The sequence below is a fragment of the Diabrotica undecimpunctata genome, chromosome 3 (assembly GCF_040954645.1).
Source record: "Diabrotica undecimpunctata isolate CICGRU chromosome 3, icDiaUnde3, whole genome shotgun sequence".
Classification (NCBI taxonomy): domain Eukaryota; kingdom Metazoa; phylum Arthropoda; class Insecta; order Coleoptera; family Chrysomelidae; genus Diabrotica; species Diabrotica undecimpunctata.
The window spans coordinates 98,052,787-98,076,198 of record NC_092805.1 but is presented as its reverse complement, the minus strand read 5'-3'; the positions used below and the strand labels follow the sequence as shown (position 1 = coordinate 98,076,198).

The following is a 23,412-nucleotide window of genomic DNA, read 5'->3' as shown; positions in this document are numbered from 1 at the left end:
CGACTTGGGTCGCTGGGCCCGAGGTAACTTCGTTATTCCTATTTCGTAAATGGACAAAAACGATAAAGCACTGAGGAGGTATTTATAGTGATGTGCAAAAGTGATACTTTCAAATAACAGTTATAACTGCTACTGCTATTTGAAAATAACAGCGATGAAAAAGCTGCTTAAAAGTAGCAGTTTAAGAATAAAGGGAAGGGATGGAAGTGATGCTTAAATTATTACGTGGAACGGAAGCGATAGAGGATAAATACTAACTAGATAGCAGTTTCGAAGAGAGTGAACGACGGCGCATGTTTGTTAGTTGTTGTTGTTAGCTTGTGCTGAGGGAATCCTAGTTGTGTATTAATATAATTCATTCATATAAGTTATTAAACTAGTCTGAAATATTTAAATATAATTTCAATTAAGTATATAGCAGTTTTTAGTGACGTTACATCTAGAAATACTAAACAATATTTTGTATTCAAACGCATAGGATTGATATTGATATATTATTATAAAAAACACATATATTGACTGGTAAGCTACCAGTGCAGACAATTTATTTTGTGTATTATAAAAATCGGAATTGAAGTATTTTGTTACTTACTTTTACATGCAATTTATTTTTAAATATTGTTATATTATTCTTTATATATTATTTTTAGATTTTGAACAAAATATGAGTTCTAAAAAGAAAACTTCCATAGTTTGGGACTTTTTTACTGTGAAAGATGATGCTCGAGCGAGGTGTAATATGTGTAGTCAAATATTATCCTACAAAACAAGTATCACTAACTTAAGTCAACACGTGCAAAGGAAACATTCATCTATCAGATTTCATGAATCCAATACAACAGTTCAATGTAAAACCAAAGATCAAGATACCGTACCTATTGTCAATGACGACACTGGTGATGTTAAAAAAATATCCGATACTGAAATTCCAAGTACCAGTGGCGCTTGTTCAGAAATACCAAAGAAAAAGAAGTTGTTTCAGCCGCAACTTCAAGTGTCTAAAAAGTTAAACTTAACACAAGAAAAATTTATTGACGCCAAACTTTTAAACTTAATTGTAAAAGACATTCAACCTTTCTCCCTAGAGGAAGATGAGGTTTTCGAGAATTTTGTGACGCTGTCGATTATACTTTACCCAGTAGGAAAACACTAACTAAGACTTCACTTCCTGCCAAATATTTAGAGACGAAATAAAACTAAAGAAATTATGGCAACCGCGGAATCGGTAACAATAACTACTGATATGTGGTCATCAGGGAATAGTGATAGTTTTATGGGAGTTACAGCTCATTTTATAAATGATAAGTTCGAACTAAAGTCAATCCTTTTGGAAGTTTCTCTGTTCGAGGGATCTCATACAAGTGTTAACTTAGCAAATAAACTACGACGTGTTATAACTGAATGGGATTTGCAAAACAAAATTTTTATAGTTATTACTGACAATGCTGCAAATGTAAAAAAAGCGATTTTAGAAGAGTTAAAATTAAAACATTTGGGTTGTTTAGCACACACTATTAATTTAATAGCTCAAGATGGTCTAAAATCAATCGAGAGGTTAATTGAAAAGGTTAAACTTGTCGTTAGTCTATTCAAGCGAAGTAATTTAGCCAAAGACAAGTTTGATTGGTAATAAACTCCGTTTATTATATGCTGGATAGAATTGTTAACCTCAAAGAAGAATTTAGAGCTTCTATTGCAGTACTAGGCAATGAAAATGTTCCATGATTCACCAATACTGATTTTGATGAAATAAATCAATTAATCAAAATATTAGGGCCTTTAGAATCCCCCACCAGAACATTGAGTGGAGAAAAATATGTAACACTTTCGTCTGTAATTATTATAGCAAATAACTTACTAAAAATATACCACCCTCTAGTTACCAATCGAGGGACATCATTTGCCGAAAGACCGACAAAAGTTGTTGAAGTTATCTTCAACAGTAGCCAGGTGAGATTCAAAAATTTTGAAAATAGCAACAGTTTGATTGTTTCAAGATTTATGGATCCGAGGTTTAAAAATATCGGTTTCTCAGATGAAAGTGTTACTGAGCGATCAAAAAATTTATTTATAAATTTGCTGACTAATCTTTTAGAAAAAAAAGTCAAAACAAACAACAGCACCTACAGTATCTCAATTACAGACTGATGATTCATCTGAGGACGAGTTTTCTATCTGGGAAGACTTTGATAAGCAAGCCTCCCATTTTAAACCTGCTGGTGGGAACAGTCGCTGTAAAGCAATAATGGAGTTGCAAAGATATATTGAAGAACCTCTTCTAAACCGTAAAAAGAATCCACTGACTTGGTAGAAAGACAATTGGCACAACTATTCGAATTTAAGTATAATTGTACGTAACAAATTTGGAACAGTATCCACATCTCTGCCATGTGAGAGACTGTTTTCTAAATCTGGCGAAATTTTATCAGCTAAACGAAGCAGACTTTCTGACAAAAAAGTTAAACAAATCATGTTTATTAGGAGTATTTCTTAAGAAAACTTAATTTTTGTTGTTTAATTTATACTGAAACTTCAATTTTTAAGGTTGCATGAGTTTGCATTTTTTTTGTTTTTGTAAATTATACATTAGTTTTTAAACACAATTGTTTATTTTTTGTTATTCCCTACTATATATCTATAAAACTAATTGTTTTCTTTTGTTTGAAAAATCATTTATAATAATAGTTTATCACCTTTAGTTCTGGCACTGTTTTTATTAACCTTTACATTAGTTACTCCAACATAACATCAACAATGAAAGACTGACTTGGATATTCCCGCGGCGAACGTTCTATTATAGCAGCTAGCTACAGCGGGTAACTTCGCAAGAATATCGAAGTTGTTCTCAGTGCTTACGTAGAGTAGAAGATAACATTATCTGCAGCAGTTTAAAAATCCAAACTGCTAGGTACTGTTATTTTGGGTGTGCAACCAAAATTACCTTTGTATTGGTTGTTGCCCATTTGTAGTACTCCCACGATTACTGCAGTAACAGTTGGGATTTTCAAACTGTATTATACAAGTACATAACGCTCGTCGCACAAATAGCAGTATTTCTCAGTCGATACGGTAATATTCTTAGACACACAAACTCAACTTGAGAGTCATCATCATCATCATGCCTTCGTTTATCACGTCCACTGCTGGACATAAGCCTCCCTTAAACTCCTCCATTCTTTGCGATTTTGTGCTCTTTGTTGCCAATTTTTCGTTATGAGAAAATTAAAACTTGAGAGTGTGAAGCAGTTATTCTGAAAATGGTGTAACAATGTGAAGCAGCTTCAGTGAAATAACAGTTAAAAAATATCTGCTACTGCTTTCGGAACCCATCCTTAGTATTTACCATACTAAGATATTCTATTGTATTGAGTGACAAATCAGGTTCGTAATTTGTGATTGTTTGGCTGTGTTCTGTGTCTTATTTATACAGCATAACATAAAATAAAGGAAATTTATTGAATAATTGGAAATTATGGACAGAAAGAGAAACTTTTACATTTAGTTGACATGATGCTTCACAATGCTTTCATATTATACAAAAACAGTGGTGGGGGTATGACACATAAACTTTTTATTGTCAAGTTGCAGAAAAAAATACAGAAACATATCATGTAAATTAGCGCAATGGTTCCAGTAAGGAATGTCCAAGCAAAAACGAGACACCATTACAAATTTCTGGTCCTCACTTTCCTTAATACATTCCCTCCACACATGTGGAATTTGTTCTAAGAAAGCCGAGCCTGGAAAAATTTCACAGGCGCCTGACCCAGGATATATTGTCCTAAATGCAATCTTGCCGTTTGTGCCATTCCCTGTTTTCGGAGTTACCACACTTAAAAAAACTTGTCATATTTTTATAGTTTCACGTTTTTTTGTTAAATAAAATAAATAGGTCTATACATTATATTTATAGCATTTTTGATTTTTATTTTATCATTTTATATTCGTCTCCTTTTGATGCATGTCACTGAAGCTTTGTTTCATAGTTTTTTTTTGCACTCACGATGTTTAAATAGTATACGAGAAGAAATATTCACATCCCGTCAAACCAGTCAATGTATTACTCGTGTTTCGCTATTTTTAGCTCGTCAGATAGTCCTGTTAGGTGAGACATTGAAGAATATTTTCCTTCGTATATCGGTGGTTAATACAAAACCTTTTTGCCATTCACTGGCTATTGTAATCTAGCTTAAATATAAGGAAACCTATGTACTAAAATGACATATCTATCCTCTGTCCCTCTAATCCCGAGGACACTAGATGGCGCCTGATAATTTGCATAAAATATCTTAAAACGCACGCAACAATGCAATACAGGAGATAAAGAGAATACATATTGAAATCATGGGAATAGCAGAAATGAGATGGTGAAATCATGGGAATAGCAGAAATGAGATGGCTAGATTCTGGAGTAATACAAGTGGAGATCATTAGGTATACTACTCGGGAAAAAGTGATGGATCACATAAATATGGAGTCGGAGTACTCCTATCACCCTTGGTTGCCAAATGCCTTATTTACTTTTTACCAATGTCAGAGACAGAGAGTGATCTTATTACAAGTACAAGCCAACCTCATCAATATAAACATCATCCAAGTCTATGCTGTCACTGCAGATACATAGGAAGAAGAAGCAATTGAGTTTTATCGAGAAAACAGAATCATATAGAAAATTCCACGGCAGGAAGTTCTCATCGTTATGGGAGATTTTAATGCCAAGCTTGAAGTTGGAGATAAAACAAAGTGTATCGTCGGAGCCCATGCACTTTAATAAATAAAAGATTCCGAACCAGCTTTACATCTGTCAAGACTTATCATGGAGCAGATTTCGAGATGGACCGCGTTCCATTGTTGAGAGTATTCCGAAAACGCAAAATAGTGCAGAAAAGGAAATCACAACGATGCGATCTTAGAGTGATAAAAGACCTTAATACGAAAATGATGGTCCACACCACGTTAAACGAGCAAATGACTGCAATTAGAGAGAATTGAACGAAGAACAAACTATTAAACAGATTACAGAGATAGTTGAAAATATAAAGGATAAACACTTAAAGGTAGATATATATATATATTTATATATATATATATATATATATATATATATATATATATATATATATATATATATATAATAATTGAGAAAAAACCGTGGATGACTGCTGAGATCCTGAAACTAATAGACGAAAGAATAAAAGCTAAAAAGGGGATGCCAGCCAGTCTTTCATATTCTTTGGGTTTAAGTCTCTATATAATTTATATTACAATATATTTTTTTTAATCCATTTTGGTATTTCTGGGCATTCAAAAGCCACCTGAAGAACGTATTTAATACTAGTTACTACCAGAAAGCTTTAAACATAGTTTCAAGAAATACCAAAAGAGGTATGGTTCTGGTAAATATTTCATTTATAGTTTAAAAGATAATTTATGAATGAAATATTTAAGAATAAGGATCAAGTATTTTGTATTGAACCGATTTTTATATTTTTTTTTATAAACTTTTACCTCAAAACTAAGCATGCATTGTGTTCCACTTAAAATGCAATAAAAAAAAACGACACAAATTAAACATAAGATTATTTTAGGTAAACCAAAAAAAGAAGAAGTAGAAGAAGAAGAAGGGAAAAATGACGAATTAGAAAATTCCACTTACTTTAACATTTTCAAGGCTACATCCAAAAACCAAAAACCAATTTTGGTACTTAACGGTAACAAATTTACCTTAAAAACAAAACACATAAATGATCATAAAACTTTTAAATGGTATTGCTCCATTAGAGGTTGTCCAGCTGCCATTAACTCTACAGTAAATCTACAAAATTTGTCATTTATCAGTTTAAAACACAAACACGCGTAAACGTTATTGGTAATATTGAACTTCTATCTATAAAATATATTGTTACTGCAAACAACAAAATTTTTCTTATAGGTTTTTTTTGTTGATTTCACAGCATTCGATTTATTTAAGAAATTTAAAATAATCGAAATGTCCTTTGTTCTACTTCTTTTATGCCACTGTATATTCTTATTTAAATGAAGCGAAAGTACATTTAGCTCGGAACAGATTTATATTATATAAATTACTTTTCGTTCTAAAATTGATTTCAGAAGACGATATTTTACATTTGCCGAACGTTCCGTGATTGCCGCAATATTATTTTGTCCTTGAAAATCGAATGGAAATCGAATTTTTTTTTATTTTATAAAGTTTTTGTTTTATATAAAGTTTGTAAACATTAGAAAATGGTTAATGGACTTTTAGTTTTTGAAGTTATATGTAATAATCCTACTATTTAATTATTTCTGATATTTGTTATTAATCACTTTTGCAAATATGTAATCAACTATTTTTACAACCCTTCTTTCTTTCTTTCTTTCAGCATTCTTCTTTCTACTTCATATTATTGGTGGATAGCCTAAGATCATGTTAACTATCTTAAGTGTCCCATATTCCTGATTGTTACATAATTTATTCTTTATTCCGATGTAGTTAAGAATCATATTCTAAATTGATTATAAACTATGAAGGAAACGTTCTTTTCTTACTATTTTCCATTTTGTCATGTATATTAAATCATGATGGGAGGGTATTAGAATGATTCCAACTCGATATAATATTATGATTTCTTTGTTTCATAATTGGCTGCTACAATCATTACAGCTTTTAAAGTCGAAACCTCAAATATTTTTTGTGATATTTTTCACAAAAACAAATATTAGAATTGATCCAGAAAAGTTTATCTAACCTAAAGAAACTATCTTAATAAGCTATCCAATATTACTAGATATAAATAATCTATTTGAACAACTATACGATATTCGTTCTAGTTGTTGAATTCTAACAAATTCTCCGGTTAACTGGTGAACTTTATTGTAACTCATTCCACAGTATATTATGAATCACTTCCAGGTGTATTGTATCTTGTTCTACAGTATATTATGTATGCCTTCTCTCTCTCATATACTTTTTGTAGATTAAGGAAGTCAAAGCGTCAAGTCAGGCGTTCTTGCTAGCTAAATACACATTTTGATGTTTATCATATTAGTCCATGTTGTGAGACCGCTCCGGTAGGAAAAATGTTTCTGATTCGGGTTCTTGTTCAAAAATGTCCCCTTTAAATAAATCTGAAGGGTGCCGGTGGAAATTTTTGGGCAGAAATTGTTTAAACAATTTTTTTAAACAAATTTTAAAAATTACCTAATTTTGCGCTTCCACTCGATGTTTAAAGCCCCGCGGCGGCGACGCGCCGCACTATATGGTGCGTCTCTGTCGCACTTATACATATTATACGTACGTACGCGAAAAGTTCGCAACAAATATTGACATTTATTAAAATTTTGTAACAATACTACGCAATAAATTTCAAAATCAACTATGTTAATAATAAATTACAAAATTTTAATAAATGTCAATATTTGTTGGGATTTTTTCGTGTGAGTACGTGTAATAAATATAAATGCGACACAGACGCATCATATCATGGATATAACGGATAAGACATTGAGTGGATGCGCGTAATTGACAATAATTAATAAACCACGGTCTAAATCGAAATACGCTACAATTGCTCTTCAGAATCTTGAAACCGAATGTTTAAACTTCAATTTAGGCATTTGGCAAACACAAAAATAATAATATACATATTTGCGTTTACATATTTACGCACTAGAGTTTTCAAGCCTTGAAAATGCGTATTTTCACATTTTTTAAATTTTAAATAGCTCATAACTCGAAACTGTCAACTTTAGAGAAAAATGACAAGAGATTTTTTTTGTTTAACATGACGCGAGAAGTTTAATAAATTTTACCCCACTTCCTTCAGATTGGTTTAAAGGGGACATTTTTGAACAACTAACCGAATTAGAAACGTTTTTCCTACGATAGCGCTCTCACAATATGGACTAAAGTATAGTTTATGAAAACAAGTTTCAACTAGAAAGCAATTGTGATGACTCATAACTTAAACAACTAATGACAACAGTTTGACCGGCTGAAACTTTTGTTGACCAATTATAAAGTTGATTAACTATAAAAAATAAGGATTTTTTAATTTCAGTCGTGAGAACGCTTCTTAATTATTTAGTTCTCTGAACTAAGTATGTCATCACAATTTTTAATTTCCTCTGAATTTATTTGTCACCTTACCACATGTTCGGTAAACATTAGGTTCATCAGTTCAAGTTAAAATATATTGTAAACTAACAAATTTATTTAAGATATTTCATAACCATGGATTTTACAGGACTATTTAAATAAGATTCTAGCAAATGTAATGTTCCTTTCTGTAATCATCAAATGATTGGTATACGACTAATGAAATTGGTTTTTCAAATGTTTTCTTTTGGGGAAACTAGGTTTCGCAAAAAGACTAGGTGCAAAATCGTACCAACATAGCGTCAAAAACAAACAATTAGGTAATTACAAAAAATAAAAAGATAAATGTGATAGAAAATGAAGTTAAGCCCTATATAAAATAACTTTTTGTAATTGTCCAAAAGTGTATATAGATCAGACACAGAGGTTTCAAAAAACGTATAAGTGAACACAGAGCTCCACTTTGTTTGGTATTGAAAGAGGTTATAAACTCCAACTTTGTATACAAAGCGCTTACAAAAAGGACCAAATACAATAGAAGGTCCTAATACAATAGAAACTGGTTTCTACAATTTATTAATGTTACTGGCAGATATACGAATGCCTTCTACAGGAATTGGCAATATGTCTATAAAGTGTGTATAAAATTGGGTACGCATGTTTACATCGAGATATATATCTGTCCTATAGAATGGACGGTTTTTTTCTGTAAAACTGACTAATTCCCACATGTTCTGCTCTTCCTACTCTAATAACATATTTTAAACATTTTTGTTACTTTTCTGCATTTATTTTTTTAGTGTTTGTTCACAATATTTTTGAAAATTTTCTATTTAGATGTAGTACTTTTCACTGAATTTTACAGAAACTTTCAAATCAGCCCATACAACTTCAATAAGTTCAATTTAGCTCGCAGTTGTAGGGAGGAAGTCGACTTACTAGAATATTCCATTTGACGAATCGATGTTTGTGTATATTAACAATAATTGCCGATTACGACGTCTTCTTGAGACAGTATTCACTTCTTTGAAGCCAATGAATTATCTGCGTTGTTTCCAAGCAATTGTAAACAATTTTTCAGCTCCTCTTGAATCGTGTGGAGTACTGTCCAAAAAAATATGTTTTCGGAACGGAATATGTTCAAATTAGCCAAAATTGGTCAAATTAGTTCAAAAGCTATTTGCTTAATATATTCCTTAAAAAAGCAGTATTTATATTTTTATGGTAAACAGAAGTATAAACTCAGCAAAATTTTAGTAATCCTCTATATAGGAAGTTATCCTTCTTAACTTCCATAATTTTCGGTCTTCTCGGTCTTTCTCCAGTCACCTTTATAGAGGCCTCTCTTCTCCATTGCTTCTTTGATATCTGTTTTCCAGCTTCTGGGTGGCCGAAATCGTATATTTATGTTTGGGCCATCTAGTGTTCATTCGTTTTAGATGACCATACCACATCAGTCTTTTCAATTCTGTTGTTTCTCTTATATTACAAGATATTACCATGTCAATTTATAATTCTTCTAATTTTATCATATCTGACATAGTTTAACCTTGAAATCTTGGTGGTTCGTCTCCAGTACTCCATTTCTAGGGATAGCAATCTGACCTATATGTACGTATGCTTTCAAAAATGATTCTGTAACTAGACAAGTCTTCCTTTTTCAATTTTCTTTTTAATGTCTTGTTAGCTCTTTCCGTCAGATGTTAATGTTACACCCAAGTATTTAAAAGATAAGCAATGCCTATTAATAAATTTTTCTTGGTTGTATTCATCGTTAATTATCATTTATTTGGTCTTATATACATTTATTTTTAATCCCCATTTCTCGTATTCATCAATCAGTTTTCTTAGCATATATGGCAGTATGGCCCTTAATCGTCCGTGAGCAGAAGAGAAGAGAGTTGTGTCATTACCACCATTATTACCATTTCCGTCGCCGTATTTTGAGTGCTTCTTCCAGGTATATTTTAAACAGTAGCTTCTTTTTCTTCTTATTGTGCCGTCTTCTAACAAAGGTTGGCGATCAGTTCTTTAAGCGCTTCACTATCTTTTGCAACGTGGAATATCTGTTCAACACTCAGGTTAGTCCAATCTCTGATATTAGCCAAGATTTCTTCTTTCTTTCCAATCCTTTTTTCCCTCTACTCTTCTTTGCATGATGAGGTGTAGAAGAGAGTATTTATCGTTTCGAATGTGGCCCAGATATGATGTTTTTCTTGTTTTAATTGTGTTCATACGCTTTCAGCCATGTCCAACTCGTCTTAACACTCCTTTGTTTGAGACTTTTGCAGTCCAAGGAATTTTTAGAATACGCCTATATAGCTACATAACCAAACAGTAGCAGCGCTAAGGAATATCCCTAGAGTCTAGAGTAGCCTAAGGAATGTAATGTTCTTCTTACAATCTTTTTGATCGTCGTTGATATGTTTTCTAAGCCTTCCTGGAGATGGTTTTGGTTGGCTCAAGGTTACACTTTTTCCGCTCGTATAAACATCATCGATAGATTTTTCATTTTTAAATTCCAGTTATTTTTGAATTATTGAAAAAAGTGTCGATTATTCCACCGTATAATTTTGTCACTGTTCACAATATTTTGGGCATTAAAGTCTTTTAATTATGTTTAGCACAGTTATTTTTAAATTAAAGGAGGTCATCGACTTATTTTACGCAAGAGAGATACCTTTAGGAATAATCAAAACTATCGAAAATATCTACCAAAACAACACAATAACAGCAAAAGTAAAAGAAGAACTAACTGACCATATTAAAGCTGACAATGGGATAAGACAGGAAGATTCCCTGAGTCCTTGTTCAACCTGATTATGGATGAAATAATAAAAAAAGTAAGAACTAAAAAAGGATATCAAACGGGAGAAAGACAACTTAAATAATCTGCTATGCAGACTACGCAATACTACTCTCTCAAAGTGAAGATGATTTACAACGTATGCTGCACCAATTTAATATAACCGCCAGAATATGTTAATTTCACTAAAAAGACAACATGCATGGATATAACAGCAAATTTATTAAGATATACATTGAAGCTGGAAGGTCAGATAATAGAAGTGATGGAGTTTAAATATCTAGACATTACATTATCTAGCTTCGGAAAGCTCGAAGCAGAAGTGGAAGATTAAGGGAATAGAGCGGCAGGTTGCCTGAATGAAACAATATGAACAAATAAAAATATCGGGAAAGAAATGAAAGGCATAATTTACAAAACAGTCATCAGACCAATAAAGACATACGCGGCAGAAACACGATCTGACACAGAGAGGACAAAAAGGATGTTAGAAACAGCAGAGATGAAAACACTTTGGTACTTTGGTTGTTTGATGAAAAATTGATGGTACAAACACTATGGGATAAAGCTAGAAGTACATATATACGACGTAGATTCAAGGTGGTGAAACATCAAGGACTGGGTAAGAAACAGAAGAGTAAACTGGAACGATCATATAAACCGAATGACAACAAATAAAATAGTAAAGACTGCAAGCGACGGTTCCCCAATCAGTAGGAAGACCACGAAAACGATTGGAACGACAACTTACTAGCATATTCAAAAACACACAGAGTCATGTCTAAAAAGAAGACGACGAAGACAGTTATTTTTACTAATGAACCCCGAAAGACTTTACATTGTAAATATTACACAAAGAAAGACATATACTTTATTATTTACTGTTATTGGATTTAGAATTTTTTTTCTAGACAAGACAAACTAGACTATTTCAGAAAATATTCTCAGGTGGGCTGCTTGGGCGAATTATAATGAGATAATTACAAAGTAAAGTACAGAAGAGGTAGACATTCCAAATTTAAAATTTCTAAGTATTAGCTTTATATCATGTATTAGCATCAACGATTAAGAAGTTTAAATTGAAATGAAAATCCCAACTGCCGTAGAAGTAAAGGGTCTATTTCCAAGAATAATGTCAAATATTGAATACTAGTTTCCTATTTTACGGTTTAAATCTTCTACTACTTCGATTTACATACCAAATGGGGATAATAGTAAGTTTGTTACCCTTTCTGATTCTTCAAATATTTGAAGGTCACTTCACAGATGCTCTGATAATTTTTTATTAATAAATATCTCGTTTCGACACTAGCTAATCTATTATTTTGCTTTGATGTTAAAATGTTGTTAATCATAATATTCACTAACAGAATTCTTTTAGTAGGGATGACCCAAGTTTCATTGCTCTATTATTTCCGTTTTAAATAATATGTCCATTCTTGCTTCCGCTAGTATCCGATTCATAGAATTCTCTGTTTCTCTTGCTTCCTTAGCATTTCCTTGTGTTTAGAAGACCTTCCTATTTATTGGTGAAGACAGATTGGAACACTCCAAACGCCTTTGTTGTCTCTAGTCCTAGAATTTTTATTTAATACAATTCTCTTAAAGTGTGTCTAGGTATTTTGTAACTGGTTGCATTCGCACAGAGATGTACGTCGCCATTTATTGGTCATTGCATATTATTGTTTAAATCCCACTTTTTCCCTTACCATATGTATTTGTAAATTATTACAGCAATGTACAACCCACGATAAACAAATACCGGTATGCCAGTGCGCACGCTAGCTCTATCTCTGTCACACTGTGTGACGTCACGTGCGAAGCAAAGTTTCTATTAAAGCACTTTGCCCTGTTAGTCGGTTAATATCAAATATATAGGCAATCAAATATATTATAAGCATGCATATTTGGCACTCTATATTATAAATTGTATAGTTTACAATGTTTTTATTTTTTCTTGATTATATGTTTTCTGATTATTGAAAAAATAAAAAAAACTTTTTTCGACGTTTCGCTACATAAAGTGTGTATATTCATATTAATGTAGGAATATAATAATGTCTTTTCAATTAATAAGCATAAAAATAATTCTATTTTATACAAATTTGGATGGTCGGATTCATTACTGGAATATTTCCAAGATCATGTATTTTGAACAAATTATATAGAATGGTTAAATATTAAAAGCACTTTCTGAATCACTTAATTAACATTTAAAATTAGAGAAAATTGCTTTAAATTAATGTGTTACAAAATATCTTCGAACTTTGACTTATATTTTCCAACATTAGCTTAATTTACAATGTTTCAGTAATGAATCCGGTCGACAATTCATAATAAAGATTTATTGAATCTTTTATATTACATTATTAAAATTTATTTCTAAAAGTTAACAAACTTTGACATATTTTTGTCGAGTTTTCTTTAATAGTTACTGAAACTAATCTGTCTGTTCATTTCTCTTAATCTTATATATGTGCATGTCCTACTGAGACATTGGAGTATCTCAAATGGTATCGTGGTATTCTCAAGCTGAGCTAAAGTTTTCTGTACCAGCTGTTGAAAGATTTTAGGTTTTTTTTTCTATAAAGAGCTTTCATGGATTGTACATTTTCAGTGTAGCTTCCCACAATTCTTCGTTTAGGTACAAAAGAGAACCTCTTGAGACTGTCTGTATCTGGTTCCATATATGTCTCATAAGTTTTTGTATGGTTTCCTAATCTATAGTTATGTTTGAATTTATACGCAACAAAACCAGCAACATACTTCAAAGAGTCCCGATGAATTTTTTCTTTCACCTCATAATTGTCTGCGACTTTCAAAACATCATCGTCGATTATATGATCCTCCTGCAAGTAGTGAGCTTTTTTAAATGTATTTTGAAGTATTTTGTCCTCTTCAGACTGAGATTCTTTCGAACCTTCAGTTTTTTCTACCAAATTAGACAGCATTTTTTGTGTCAAGCAAATATCTTCTGACGTCGAAATGTCGCTTGCTTGGCAATTGACGACTTTCTAATGAGCTGTTACGTGCGCAGGATTCACTAATTTCAATAATATTGCGACATTCTGTAAAGATCGCCGCCGAATGTTTTCCTAAATATACCACCTTAATCTATATTTAAAATCTATTGGCGAACGATGGTCATTTGCACCATACATTTTTCGAATATAAAAAAAGTTCTCTAGCACGACTTGATTCAACCTCGAAGTTAAAATATTGTCAACGTTGTATTTTGCTTGTAGAAAGTAACTCTTTCAGAGATCTATTAGTAAGCAATATCTCTTTTTGAAATGGAATAAGTCCTTTATGTTTACCAACCCTCGTTGAATTGACCATTTCTGACATTTCATCCAGTAGACGTGACTGCTTATCTAAATCTGTACCATATGCATTTTGTGTTGGAGAATTGGCAACGAACTTACATCGAGGATTTAATAGATCAAACCCATCATTAAATAGCTGAACAATTACAGCAGCTTCTTTCCAGTAACTATCTTTTGGCATAAGTCCATTTTCTCCAGCATAACTAAGAGCTTTTACCACATAATTTGACAATAATTGAAGTGCAGGTCTCACTTTTTGCCTCATAGAGCCTTTTAAACAGAGATGATGTGTCAATTTATGCGCAATTGTCAATTCTGAAGTTGATATATTTAGTAGCGCTTCAAAGTAATCCTTGTTGATTATTATGTCAATAATAAAATCGCAAGTTTCGGGCAAGTTTAATCAAATGTGAAGGATCTGCAAAAACAAAAATATTTAAAGACTTATCACATGGGTGATTAATTTGTAAAAACAATTCATCTACCGCACGATGAACAAATACATCTACCGGGACAGGGAATCCTACATCTCGAACACCGTATTTGTTACCCTGTACTGTTGCTTCGCAGGTGACGTCATGCGCGTCAGAGTACACATTTCTATTCCTTGAGTAGCATACCGGTATTTGTGTATCGTGGTACAACCTTAAAAAATACCGGTTGGTTAATATGCCAATACTAGCCGTTATTCACGCCCTTCGCCTACACCTAAAAATGGCCATTTGTAAGTGATTTATTACTCTCTTCCAATACCAAATAAAGTTCATTTTACTTAATTAAACAAAATCATGTATTCAATCACAGTTTTGCAATTATATGTATAGAAAAGGAGTTAAAGTCAATGCGACAAATAAATTCTGAGGAGATTGACCCCATAGATAATAATTTCCTGTTTTTTTTTCTTAAATCAAACATTCTGGAAAGCACAAAAAGAAAATTTTATAAAAGACCATGAAATACTTAATATTTTTAAGAAATTTTTAGATATAATAAAAAACAAAACGTCTTTTTGATCATCTTTTTGTTTACCTCATTATATATTTTCTTTTTAGTCTGTGATAGTGATTGTGAATGGGTACTTTTGTTAGTAGTGTTATATTTTTTGGGACTCATAGCCCGTGATGTTGAATATCGCGGAATCATTCTGATACACCTGTCACTTCTGAAATCAACTTTGGATACTCTTATGAATCGACAACACCTCGTTGAATATTTATGTTTTTATGAGGGGCTTATAATAATAAAATATTGTAACTTTTTGTAGTGTATGCTTTTTAATATAATAAATTCTCATAATAAAAATGTAGACAAAGTATTTACATCTGTGATTATTTAGCATTGTTTAGTATTAGTGCAGTAATATTTTATAGTTTTAGTAAAAACATTTTTGGAAATGTTGTTATTTTATAATTAGCATTTTAAATATTTTGTCTTTTAATAAAAAGTTTTAGATTTTAATTGTGTATATAATTTCAAAAAAGTTTTTGGGACAATCTGTGAATGAAAAAAGCTTAGTCAACTGAATTTTGCAAGAATTTATCAGATAATAAAAAAAATTGAAATTTTAAAGATAGAATAAATATCTTACGGTAATGTAATACCGTAATACTGCAAAAAGATGTTAAACACTGTGTATTTTATTCCTCATTGAGTCTAAGAAAAAGTTAGCCACCAATTATTGGTCATTTAGCACATAAGCGAAAAAAATGGATGGTAATATTCAATTTCGCCCGACTGTATTGCTCGAAGCTGGAATAATGTACGAAAATGAAATAGAAACCAGACTACAGCAAGCAAGATCCATGAAATTAAAACCATTTTTCTATATAAAATATCCAGATATCTTATACCCAATGATAAATCCTGGTAGGAAGAATGTTTGAATATTAAAATTAAATATTTTCTATTAACTGATGTCTTTAAAAAATATGTTCGACGACCAATAAAATACCATAGGCGCTCATCCAAAAGCGCACGTTTCGATTTCCACTTCGAAAATCATTGTTAAAATAAAAATTAAGCTGTTTTTTTTAACTCGGTAGTAAAATAAATTCTTGTTGTATATTATATATTTTAGAGCAAATGACTTTAAAATAGTGGCAATATTTTTGAGGTGAGTTCCTGCAAAGATTTTATGATAATTCATTTGGTTACTGACCTATTTACTCTGTAGCTCCACACCTCGCCTTGGGTTTTGGTTGACTGTACTACCTATCTTCATTTTCTCCGGTCGATTATAAGGTCTTTGTCCATCTCTAAGCCTATGGTATTAAGATCTTTAGCGATGCTGTCTCTCCATCTGTTGCGTGGTTATCCTGGTCTCTCTATGGCTTCTTGGATAATTCTAGAAGTATGGTTCTAGAGTTTTCAAGATTAATTTTGTGAACTGTAAGAAGATGTTGACTTAGAGCTGAAATAGAATCGGAATTGCGAACAGAAATTGAACGTTTTCATAAATCCTATTTTAGATTCTACGATTGGTTTGGTCTATGTAAGATCGGGGGCAGGGCGGCATTTTTGAGGAGTAAATATTGTCTTTATTCTTTTGATTTAAGGATTTTGAAAATGACACCTTTGATGTAAGGCATAAAAGGTTTTCTGTGATGACGGTCTGAGTCTATCGCTTGAGATTGAGTGGGAGATTTATGCCTGTGGATGCTCTTATTGATATACTTTTCAAGGTTACCATTTAGGATGAGGGTTGTTTTACAAAAGAGATCTCAGCGGATCTACTTGCACCATCAAAGGTGTATTGATCTGGAGACAAGGGGAATTATTGACTGAATTAATTTGTGAAGATGAATGATGAGAGTTAACATGCAAGTAGCGGTTGGTATGAGTGGGTTTTCGGAAAACAGAGTGATGAAAATCTTGAGAATGATTTTTCTTATGAGAACTTCGAGAAACGATAGGGATGAATCAGTGTCCATATCCATCGTGAACTGGATACTAGGATGTATACTATTCAGATGGGTTTGAAAAGATACTAAAGCATCCTTGCCGTAGGGCAAGGATGCTACAAATGTATTGACTAGAATTTCTGAGGGTGATATAGATTACTGTTTAAGCTGTTCGATAAAATGAAAAGAATTATTGACAAAGGATGAAGCCTTCTCGGTGAGGGGTTGTAGAGTTATTTTGCAAATGAGTGTGGAGGCAATTATATGCACTGACAATGGGACTGACAATGGGGGAATATCGGCTTTGTGAATAATATTATCATTGTCACAAATTAAAATTTAATTAAAAATGAGTAAAACACAACCAATAAATAATAAAGATGTCGTAGTCGTATCTAAAACCAAGCATTTTTTAATGATTTAGTAAAGTGGGTAGCATGACCAGCTAGCGGGAGAGAGAGTAAAGTTAGCGAGTTTAGATGAAATATCATTGATCGTATGGCCTGGTGAAGTACAACACAAAAATATAGGTGTAGACGTAGGTTAGGAATGAATTAGTAGGTTGATTTTCCGGCGACAAAAGTTAACCAAAAAGGAACACATCCGACTCTGTCGGATTTTTAAACCAACTTGCCAAGATTTTGTTTTACCACATCGATTACCACATTTTGGCAGGCGGCAGCCGGGATCCCTTTAAACCTGAGAACTATTTTTGATTGTCGATTTTTTTATGTGTACCTACAAATCAGAACACAAAAGTACCCAGTACTTTAAAACTATTTAACATATCCTTGTCATACTTGACAAGAAGTGTAGGTACTGTACACTTTACTAAATTATGTAAAATAAATGTTTCTGGCTACTAGCAGATGCGTACGACAGGGGAAGTGAACGGCTGATCTCTCCCAAATTCTACGCCACTGGCGGAATTGCTATTTTAGCGTAATTTTTCTATTGTCCAATACTTTTTATCTAAATAATATACTCTTCATTTGTAACGATAAAGTAATTATTTTTCGAGATATTTCATTATTTCATTTCATTTTTATTTTGAATAATGTATTAATTAAATAAAATTTTAATCGGTAATAAAGAAAAATTGTGGAAAATGGGACTGGATAGAGAATTAATTGAATTAGTAGGTAGATTATTATAGTAGTATAGTAGACTCCACAACTATTTGTGTTCACCTAAATTCAGAAATTATAAAAAAATACTACTGATGCAACAAGAAGTCAGGAGACTTTCTTTGAAAAGAAATACAATCGGCTACTTTCAAAATTACTATTACTAAAAAGTTTTAAAATCTCGTGCAGACACCAAGAGATCACTTATCAATTACAAATAATATGGATCTGACACTCTTAGAAGCCTACGTTAATGCATAATCTCCATATTGTATGGGTGTGCATAGATTTGCATAAAACATTTTAGTGAAGCTCAACTTACCATGTACTTCAACATCTACCGTGTGTCAATACATTTATATTTTATAGGGGTGAAAACTGCCCCTATTGTCAAAAATAATTTTACCTTAAATCTTACAAACAGGTTTTATTATAATACATTAATTTTATGGAATATGTAATTTTGTATAGGTAATTTCAACCCTTACAACCACCCCCTATTATAACTTATTAAAAAATGTAAAAAATTATTCAATGGCAAATTTAAATAGTTTTTTATATTGCTAAAACATTTATATTAAAAAATAATTGTACACTAAAATGCTCAAATAATTCGACAAATCTTAAATCCAATATTTTAACTATGCGATTATTACGCTTAAAACAAAATGAGCGAAATAGTGGTGCAATTAATGAAAAAGCAAAACACAAGGTTTTTCATCTATATCTACCGAAAAATCTTGTACCGGTAATCTCAAGAAAGAAAGAAAAATGCCGAAAGATCGAAAAAATTTTCATGTCACATACACTATTTTTAAGTTAGATTAAGATATGAAACCTCAAAGTGTAACCTTTATTAAAATGACAAGAGTAGCTAATATCTCAGTATAATCTCCTTCAACTATTGTTTACTCCAAAACTTGCTACATTGTTCGAATTCACATTTTTCGAATTTGTGTAGTACCAATTTATGTTTCCGTTATTATGTTCCTTATAATATTGGTACTTCGAATAAACTTCAAGTTCTACAATCTATTAAAAAGGTAAACAATCATTACTTTGTAGGTTTTAAATTTCTCACCAATGGCTTGGAAGTCGAAGAAATTACAAGCCAGAGAGGGCACATAATGTTGATGATTGATGGTGAAAAGTTTAGGATATCTGGAATTGGCCAAAATAAAGGGACTATTAGGTGGAGATGTGCCAGAAGAGGGTGCAAGGCAAAATTTTTCACAGATCCTTATAGAAGGTCGATTAGAAGAAGCAATTTTAAACACAACCATGACACTTTTCTATAAAAATTTTGTTATTATTTTTTGAGTATTGTATATTACTATTACGAAAATGTGGTATATATCATAAATGTTGAAAAATGAATGTTATTTTTAAATATTTTTATGATTTAAAGACTGTTCCAATAATAATTTGAACAAAAGTATCAGTCCGTCCGTTCGCTTCCTCGACATAAAACAGTTCGTTTTCTCCAATATAAGCTGCATTGTGGTAGCGAATCAATTTTTATTACTTGTTAAATTCCTGTGTCAATGAGGGAGAGAATTACGCTTTACCATTTTTGACGCAATAGTAGATCTCGTTTATGTTATATCAGTTCTTTGATTGGCTTCTAGTGTTTAAACAAGCAAATTTTTAGTTTTGTTTTAAAGCATACTATTTTCCCAGCAAAATATAAACTAAATATTAAAGCAAGCATCATTTATGGTGAGGTCCTGTTGCCGGATAGTTTCGCCGGTATTCATTCTGGGGCAAATCTGCAAATCTGGTGTTATTGCTAAATGTTAGTGTTATCTATTTAATACGAGGCAGGTGCGATTGATAACAGAAGGAAAGATAGAAGATAGGAAGAATGGACCAAGGAAGACACAAATACTCTAATCGATCAAGCTCGTGTCAAAGATGAATATGCAGTAATAATCGTCGACCTCAAAAGACATGACACCCAAGAGGAGGAGTGTTTATTTGCTGTTCAGACAGATTTGCACTTCACCATAATCTATGTCTGTTGTAACTACTCGACATCTCGGCATAATTTGCGTATACGGAACATAACGTGTTTGTAGATCAGAGGCGGTCGTAGACCAGAGAAGTTAGGAAAAAAGCCTTTTTCTTGACACTTTGGATACAGGTATCCAACTGCTTTTGATAAATTTGGTGATAATGATTTGTAATAAACAGTGTAAGATCGCCATTTTATTTTAAATAATAAAGGTAAAGACCGGTAAATTACAAATATCACAAATATTCTTCTATACAAATTTCAAGAAGTTTTACTTAATAGTTATTGTAAACTTAAAATCGTTTATTACAGAAAGCTTTTATCTACAACATTATTATGCGTAAACAATTGGGTCTACATGAACTTTAAAAGCCACCAAATTGAAGAGATATGCCTATATTATCAAATTAAATCATATAACGATTAAAAAGTTTATGTTAAATATTGTAAAATAGGTTTACAAAAGTACTGTGATTTTATGCTTATAAACATTTATAATTACTCAGATGCATCAACATGTAGGAAGTTAATTATTTTTTATTCGAAATTTTGGTATTTTTACATGAATTAAAAACTACAATGTCCTATGACCTTTAAAACCTGAGTTAGCTCTGTTTTTTTTTCAAAAATTCGCGGAGTTTTGTTTATAAACATTAAAAAAACACCATTTAAAAGATTAAAAGTTCAACTTTTGACAAAAAAATTAAAATGATTCCTTTAAAAAGAGACGTCTTTGATACGCCAAAGATAAAGGCTTCAAAAGTGAAAATATTTGCGCGTAACCTAACCTAAACAATTTAAAATAAATATTTATTTTACAAAATTTTACTATTTTCTTATTATTATAGTAGAAATGATTTTGCAATTATAGGTAACTTTCATTACCTGTCGTTTATGTATTATATTTATAAATATTATTTTTTAACAATAAATATTACAAAAAAAATTCTTTGGCCTTCTATGGTACCATATATATTTAAATCTACAAATATTATCTCTGGTATTGATTAATTTATATCAATCTCAAGACAAATTGTATATTTATATTCTAAAATACATGTCAAAGCAATTGAAGGGTTTATTTCAAAAACAACTAATTTTGGTTTTATTAAATTTTTGCTATCAGGCACTTCCTGGTAGCAAATTGACATTGACATTTGTCAGAATTTTATCGTGTGAAAAACCGCTATATTCCTAAAATTATAACGATTTTTAACTACGCTCTTTTTGACTAAACAACCAAGGTCAGTATTATATTTTATTAATAACAACCAATATTATTTGACATCGGCAGTTTTTACTCTTAATTCTTAATGTTTATTTTTGTTTTAGTATAACTTGAGTTACTCAGATAATAACGTGCATATGATTTCTAGTTTGTTTTATTGTAATCAGTAGGTATTGGAAAAATATGCACTTATGAAAAGCCAGTAATTTTACGGAATTAAAAATACATTGTAAATTCAAATCAAGTGTAGATAGAGGTAGGGCTATATCGTGCGACTTTAAACAAAACCTCCCATTACCACATATAAGAACTAGCGACGTGTATTTTAAAAGCCAACTGTGGTACTATGTACTTGGAATTCACGATCTGGCGAATGATTCAGCATCAATGTTCAGGTCAGAACAAAAACCATGGTATGGTTTATTTCCAATATATGCTGGTGCCTTCTGTAAAAGTTTTTTAAAAAAATAACCCACATATTTCCCATTAGGATCCATTCCTTCCTTCCGAATGACCATGACTTTGACCTGATTGATAAAAAAAAAGAGAATGTGTAGTCCAGAATTGCCAGAAGATTGGGATGAACTCATACGTCAATCAAGAGAAAAGCCATCTCCATTTAAGTGGTCAATATGACAAACATTATTTCGATATAAATAAAGCATGTTCAAAAATATTTTCTAAAGAGTACAAGACCAAGTTTGGGTCTTAGAAAAGCCCGTATTATTGAGATATCTACAGTTTCTTCGTATGTTAAAACTCGCAATATATATTCTGGTGCATGAACTCATTGTGATGTTCGGAGAGTATTGGTCAATACTATAGATAAGTTATATCAGCGTCCGATTTCTATTAGTTCTGTTAAAGTTCAGAATATTATATCACTAAGTGCATTTTTAAAAAACCCTGAAAGCGCTCCCTTCTATGAAAAATTTCATTTTGAGTCCAATAGCAATTACGAGTTACATAGTTGCAGTAAAATCGATGATCACCTGTCACCAGATTACCATTACGGATTTTATCGGCGTTTAAGTAAGATTATTTAATTTTTAATTTTCATTTAATTATTTTTTCACTTAATTTCTTACTAAATTAATTGGAATTTACACTTAATAAATTGCACACATAATATTGGCATCATTGCTATATATTTTGTACCAGACAGCACATTAGTAAGAGTTATTATATTTTTAGCATTTTATTTACCATGCACCGTTGACCTGAAGATGCATAGCAAATTATAATATGCGAAACCGATCGTTGGTGGTAAAATAAATGATTGTGACTAACTCTTATTCTTATTTCTTTTACCTAATTTGAAATGGACTCACATGGCAACATATTGAAGATTTTAATCATTTTGAGATTTTTTTGTCAAAACTTGAACTTTTAATATTTCAAATAGTGCTTTTTTAATGTTTCTAGATAAAACTCCGGTGAATTTTTCGGTGTTGAAAAATGCCAACAGTTCGATTTAAAAATAGTTAACTCCCTACATGCTGTAAATGTTTATACGCTTAATATCACAGTACTTTTGTAAACCTATTTTACAATATTTAACATAAACTTTTTAATTCATAAATGATTTAATTTGATAACACTCTCTTCAATTCATGCTTACAGAATTCATGTAGACCCTATAGTTTACGCATAATAACGTTGTACATTACAGCTTTTTGGGATAAGCTATTTTAAGTTTTTAATAACTACATATTAACCCTTTGTGTACTGGTGAGCTAAGCGTTGAGTGGCGTTGACACATTTTAAACAATTTTTATGCTGTAGCTTGGTGTTCCTTGCTTAGACATAGTCAATACGTGGATTGTCGAGATCCCCTCCAACGACTCACACATCAAATTTTGTTTCGCTGACCGTTTATAATTTTTTATAGTGGTATGTTTACAGTGCCTTAG

The 23,412-nt window shown here is 31.6% G+C and overlaps 1 protein-coding gene across 44 annotated transcripts in view; it reads left to right on the top strand.

Annotated features, from left to right (window-relative positions):
- The window catches only part of lola (longitudinals lacking), a 604,955-nt gene that overhangs the window by 62,750 nt on the left and 518,793 nt on the right, over positions 1-23,412 (top strand). The window contains exon 5 of one of the 44 annotated variants that reach the window (XM_072526358.1): positions 19,323-19,570. The exons of the other annotated variants lie outside the window; for them this stretch is intronic. Within the exon in view, the coding sequence (XP_072382459.1) occupies positions 19,323-19,555 (233 nt within the window). The 3' untranslated portion in view covers positions 19,556-19,570. Of the gene's footprint in view, positions 1-19,322; positions 19,571-23,412 lie in introns of those variants that run through there. 44 annotated transcript variants of the gene reach the window in all.